At 40.1% G+C, this 6,399-nt stretch overlaps 1 protein-coding gene across 1 annotated transcript; it reads right to left on the bottom strand.

Moving 5' to 3' along the window:
• Positions 1-1,696: 1,696 nt before the first annotated feature.
• hoxa11b (homeobox A11b) lies at positions 1,697-4,113 on the bottom strand (the record flags this gene model as incomplete). Its single annotated transcript, XM_080427756.1, has 2 exons — positions 1,697-1,929; positions 3,483-4,113. 2 exons carry the CDS (start codon positions 4,111-4,113, stop codon positions 1,697-1,699), a joined length of 864 nt encoding a protein of 287 aa, XP_080283882.1.
• Positions 4,114-6,399: the final 2,286 nt, after the last annotated feature.

Genomic DNA, 6,399 nt, shown 5'->3' with positions numbered 1-6,399 from the left:
CCCCCCCCACTACATTGTCTACAATTGTGTTGCATGCAGATTAAACTTTGTCATAGATTTCATAGATTGCTTAATTCATTGTCAGTGTTGTGTATAACATTTTTGTTCATTTCAGACATTTAAACACTTAAATCTTCAATACTTGATTTTCTAATTCACCAAAACTCTTTGCCGGAAATAGCCGATCTCAGAATAGGGATGCTAGGGTTCAAGTGGTTAATGTAAAAAAAAAATCCTATCACAAGATTTGGCAGACCCCTATAGACGGAGCCGGACCCCCTGTTGAAGACCCCTGCTATAAAATATTGTATTTTTCTTCTACTTGTGACTGTACCAAGGAGTGCTGGCATTTAGATGGGCACATTTGAGTTGGCCTTTAACTTTTCAAACACAACCATCGAGGCCATACAACGAGATTGGTCAAATGTTTAAGCGCTGCATTTCAACTAAAGTCACGACTTGGGAAAAAGTCACCCTGCCCAGGGTGACCATATAAATGAATGTCCTTCAAGTCTTTGTAACAGATATGATTGTAAAATGATTGTAGCAGATCTGGTTTCCAGTCAATGGAAATAAAAAGTGATACGCCAATATATCACACATTTGATACGACGCACGTCGCATATGCAAGGAAATATAGGATTAGGTAGGCTATATTTGGTTTAGATTTGCGTTTTTGTACTTTTAAGTTTGATAAGCCTATCAAAGAGTATATGTTCAGATTTGAGGTTAAGCCTATTTGTCTCTTTAACCTTGAAATCTTTGCAAAGATTACAAGGCTAAAGTGTCTAAACCCATGTCACAATAGCCATTAACTTATAGGCATTTCTTTCTAATTCACCTTAAATAAATTTTAGGGCAACTATTCTACATTAACGTCAGTATAGGCCTATAGCCCAGTTCTATCAGTAATTCACAAGCACACAAACCATTTTATCAGACTTCAGAAATGTTTGTATTTTCACAATGAATTGAATGATTCGTGAAAAGAGGGGAACAAATAAACCGTTAAATTACTATTTCTAGCAACATGTTGTGCGTGCGTAAAATTGCGGCAACAAATTTCATTTTGGGGGCAAATGGACCAATCATATAATGTGGCGAGAACACATGGTGCAGAATAACGTTATCTTTGTACTAATATAGCCTACATCAAACAATTGAAGGCTATAGGCTGATCCTTCAACCTTCCACGTGGACTTTGAATTTGGGGATTGACTCCATCGCTGATTGGTAAAGGGGGCGTGCGAAATACAACAACAACAACAACAACAACAATAACAACAATAACAATAATAATAATAGCCTATAATAATAGCCTATAATAATAACAATAATAACCAAATGCGTCTATACCAAATGATATTCCTTAAATAATACAGCTTAGTTTAAACACTTTCAACTTGGCGTCCCTATATTTTGGACATGACCATTAACTATAAACATCCCCCACCCCACCCCTTTTTTTTGGTTGCAAAAATTGCAGATCTAAGCTCACAATTTCTGAAATAGGGCTTAAGTACGAGGTCAGAAATAAACAATTGATTACAAAAAAAAGAAACTTCGAAAACATCTTCTTGGCCTCAGGTAAAAGAGCCAATATAGCCCTCATTGGGTAGAAGGCTGCATGCCATATAGTCTGTTTGTTTGTGTTTGTTTTTCTGTCTGTCTGTCTGTTTGTTTGTCCATTGTTTGTTCACAGCAGAGGGTTCGTGTGGTAATACTGTAAACGGTCCCTGTTGAGTTTCTTCTCCTTCATCCGCCTGTTCTGGAACCAGATCTTCACCTGGCGGTCCGAGAGGTTCAGCATCCTGGAGAGCTGCAGACGCTTCTCCTTGTTGATGTAAACGCTGAAAAAGAATTCCCTCTCCAGTTCCCTTATCTGATATTTCGTGTACGGGCATCTCTTCTTGCGTGTCCGCTGTCCGCCTGAAACACAAGGCAAGCCAGAACGCATTACGTGCACTGCGCAAACCAGTGAACTGTGTGTCAAAAAAAAGGTGCTGAAAAGGGACAAAAATGAGCTATTAGGCCTACAACTTTCGCAAAATCCGCCGTACAAATTGGAATCTGAATGTCAGCATGATATGAAAGCTATATGTGAAACTTATATGTACGCCAGTTTCTTGAATTTGTATTTTGTTTCATATCATATCATATCGCTTTCATTTGAAATGAATAAGCATATGTGTTGCCTGCTGTGAACTCAGGTGTTGCATTACTCTGTACCACAGGTGGCCTAATGTAAGAAAGAGGCAAAAATTGTGAAAATAGCCGATCTACAAGCGCACAATGCTTGGGCGTTGCTTGGCGTTGTGAGCTTGTAGATCTGCTATGTTCACAATATTCATCTATGGAACTGAGTCAAACTAAATGTAATGCCTCAACTCAAATATGATTATTTTGGGGGGTCCCCAGTTCAAATATGATTATTTTGGGGGGTCCCCAGTTCAAATATGATTATTTTGGGAGGTCGCTGGCCGCGGCCTGAAAAGGTTGAGAACCACTGTAGTACTACAGGACCAAGTGTTTGTAAACAATGATTCAAGTATACCTGTAGAAGTACATTGTCCTCAACATGTGCTGAACATGTAGGGATATGCCCAAGTATCAATGGTCTGTGACTGTTTGAAATTGGCGGAACCTGCACTGTTAAAACAGGTTTAAAATAGGCCCAATTATAGACCAATAACCATATAACTGCAACTATAATTGTAGGCTATCTGTATAACTATAACCATAAAACTATAGGAAACAATAAACTAGCCTATATAGTCATACCTTTAACCTAAATTGTAGGTATGTAGATGTGTAACAAGGCATAGCCTAAACATCAATCATGCATAGGCTCCATTCATCAAATTAATGCATCAAGTAATTTGTAATAATCAGTCGTTCAGTGTTGTGTTTTAATGTCTGGTATATTACTGCTATGGGTGTTTTTATCTCAAGGAGCCGAGGCCAAATCGATGCTTCTTTTTATTGCAATAAATTGTTGAATCATCACGCCTTACAAATCCAGCGATTTTGCTACAAATTATGACACAAAGTTGGCTTAAAACTCTGCCGCGCATGTGTTTCAACAACAGTCTCCACCAAGCCTATAAAATAGAACCAAGATGACTGGGAAATATTCAACTTGATGTGATGACATTGTAAATACAATAATACAGCTGTGTTTTCAATAATGTATCAGATATGTTTTGCTTAATTCAAGAGCAAAAAACAGAAGGCACGCAGAAAGGTTGGAGCCTTGTGTGCATAGTAGACTATGTGGCCCGCGTCTTCACGGCCAATTTCAATCCCAAGCACGTGATCTTGTCGTTTATAACAAACTTTTGTTATAGGGTAAATCTGGAGGCCCTCTATAAATCTTATGTGCTTATAAAACAGCATATAAAAACCTTTTATAACAGCGGCGCCTTTAGTTTGTCTCTTAACATAGACCTACAACCAACGGGTCTCTCTAGGCTCATACTTACTGCTGCTTTTGGGGCATTTCTCGTCATTGTGACCGGAGGAAGACTTGGGGCTGCAGCAGCTTTCCTCACCTCGTGTCGTCTCCTCCGTGTCCCGATGGTCCCGACACGTGTCTGACCCTGGAGCCGGAGCTGGGCTTATTTTAGCGGGGTGTCTGTCCTCAGAGTGGTCGCCGATCGGCGTGTTCTCGTTGTCGAAAAACTGGTCAAACGCCTGTGGCAGCACCCCGTTCCTGCCGACGCCGCTGCCATAGAAGCTGGAGGACACCGGGTTGTTGGGGTTGTTGGAGTGGCACTGCACGCTGGAGCTATTTTTCGCGAGTATTTCCCCCAGCGAGGTCTGGCTTGTCATACAGTCCCTGTGCATGTAGTCCTCTGAGTAGCAGTGCGATAGGCTTCCCCTGTGGTGGTGGTGCCATTTACTGGAGCTATCAATGCCATAGTCTCTAAAAGCCCCGTCTCTAACGGACGGTACCTGTGCCAGAGAGGATTGGTAGGAATATGTCATAGGGCAAGACGCCTGACTTTGGCTTAAATAATGAGGGAGACTTGAGAAGTCGGCTCCGGAGACATAATACGTGCAGCTGCTCGGCAAATACATGTTAGACCCGGGGATTCGCTCATCAAAATCCATATTCTGTGGTAATATGCCGCGCGTCTATCAATCCTCGCATAGTTCCTCCGTGGCGCTGCGCTCTCAGCCACTTTGAGGCAGATCAGTGGAGCAGAATTTCTTAGACGTAAGCTGACGTGGGAGATCCATCTCTATCCATTCCTGAGGGCGAAAGCCATGTGACCATGGGCACAAACTGACAGATACGCCTCAACGATGCCGAGGCTATATATGAGCCAGTGACTTAAGAACACAGAGCAGTCCAAGGCTATCCTGAGAGGAAAATCTGACAGGGGATATTTTTACCTCAATGCTAGGCTTAAAACATCAATTGAAACACTGTTTAATTGCGTTTTGGGTAAGAGCGATTTTTGAGTGATGATATGCAACTGTCCGTTCAAGTATATCCTACTTGCAACACCGCAAATAATATAGAAAAAACGCAAAGAGCAGAAAATGAGGTAGGCCTATACATTTCACAACTTTATGGTTGTTACTTTCATGGCCAAATTGGCAAACCAACGCACTTTCATGCAAAAAGCCGACTTCAAATCCAAGCCCTCACCTTAACCCTAACCTTAACCCCTTCAGAGAGACCTTGAGCCTATAGCCTTGAATGGAGATGGAAAAGCACTCTGTTTGGTGATCGATTTTTTTCCCTTTACTTTGCCTCTTCTCCAAAAGGTCAGAGTGGAGACATGGAGACATTTCGCAATCTAAGCTGTAATATGGTGATATTTTACGCATTTGTTTTATCGGCAACCTTTATTGCGTAGGTTAGGCCAGGCCGGAACATGACCGCTCATTAAGTAATTTAGATATAAGTCTAATTATTTCTACATTATGACTAATTGCTATTTAAGCAATTTTGTTCTATTTTTCTCCTGCCGTTAAATCTGATTTTTTTCATACATCTGATATGCATTAACCATATAGGCCCATATGGGTAACAGGATAGGTGGGCACTATAGGGACATCTGTGCACCTCGATGTAAAATTGGCTATTTTGTCCAAAATGTTAAAAAATAAAATATTTGGAAAATGTTTTTGAGTAGCCTAAAGTATACATGATTAGACCATGCTTAAACATTCGACAATTAAGATCTAATCTACAAACTGCAATTGCTACAAATTGCTACAAAACCTGTATATCCATGGCATAGACAAGAACTTGAAGGATAAAATTAAGTCTGATGACAATGTACCGTGCATGTTCACATCATGTATACTTTACATTACAAAGACCATTTTTATTTTGGACAAAATAGCCAATTTTACATTGAGGTGCCCAGATGTCCCTGCAGTGCCCACCTATCCTGTATCCGGTCTATGTGGCGCAATGCGGTGGTATTGCCTAAATGTAACCCTACACTGAACAAAAAGACAACTTAAGAAAGGCTAGATGCCTGCTTTAGTTGGCTACCACACGTGTTTAGGCGAATGTCAGTGGGCCTGCGACATCGCACGGTACACATAAGAGTCCATTTGTATACATCTCAAGAGTTAAACCAACACTGTGGATTTTCGGTGTTGGGCCATTTGAGAAGTTCAGTGGAACCATACGTGTTGACTTCTCGGATGAGTAGGTTACCAACTATGCGCCATGGCCGTTATATGGGAAATAATGTTTCAATGATACGTTAAAGGGGGACGTTAAAAGGCTAGGATTATTATTCGTGGCAGCAGTGGTGGAAAAAGCACTAAATTTTTTTACTTAAAAGTACGTAAAAGTATCAATACTGCAATATAGAAATACTCTGTTACAAGTAAAAGTCCGGAATTCAAAATTGACTTGAGTAAAAGTACAAAAGTATTGGTATGGTATCAAAATATACTTAAAGTACCCAAAGTAAAATAACTCACTATGCAGACTGTCCCATTTCACAAGTTTTCAATATAGCAGATCTACAAGCTCACAATGCAGCGACGTATTGTGAGCAAATGGCCAAAATGTATAGGGTTGAAGTGGGTAATGTTTTGTAATAATAATCAAAATCTACAAAGTTACTAAGTTTTCAAATAATTGTAATGGAGTAAAAGTACAATATTTGCCTTTGAGATGTAGCCTAGTAGTAGAAGTAAAAGTATTGAAAATTGTGAATACTGAAGAAAGTAAAAAAAACTCAAAATTGTAGGCTATAGTACTTGAGTAAATGTACTTGGTTACTTTCCACCACTGCGTGGCAGGCATTTTTCGTGGGCATGAAAAAGTAAATAGTCGAATACGTTTTGCTTTCTCGAATAAGTCACACACTGGTCTAGGAACCCCTAAATGTTTAAATGATGCGTCCAAGGTTAGAATTACAT

This window comes from Gymnoscopelus braueri, assembly GCF_963280865.1.
Source record: "Gymnoscopelus braueri genome assembly, chromosome: 4".
Lineage (NCBI taxonomy): Eukaryota > Metazoa > Chordata > Actinopteri > Myctophiformes > Myctophidae > Gymnoscopelus > Gymnoscopelus braueri.
The sequence above is the reverse complement of the archived record's forward strand: the minus strand, read 5'-3'. Positions and strand labels throughout refer to the sequence as shown.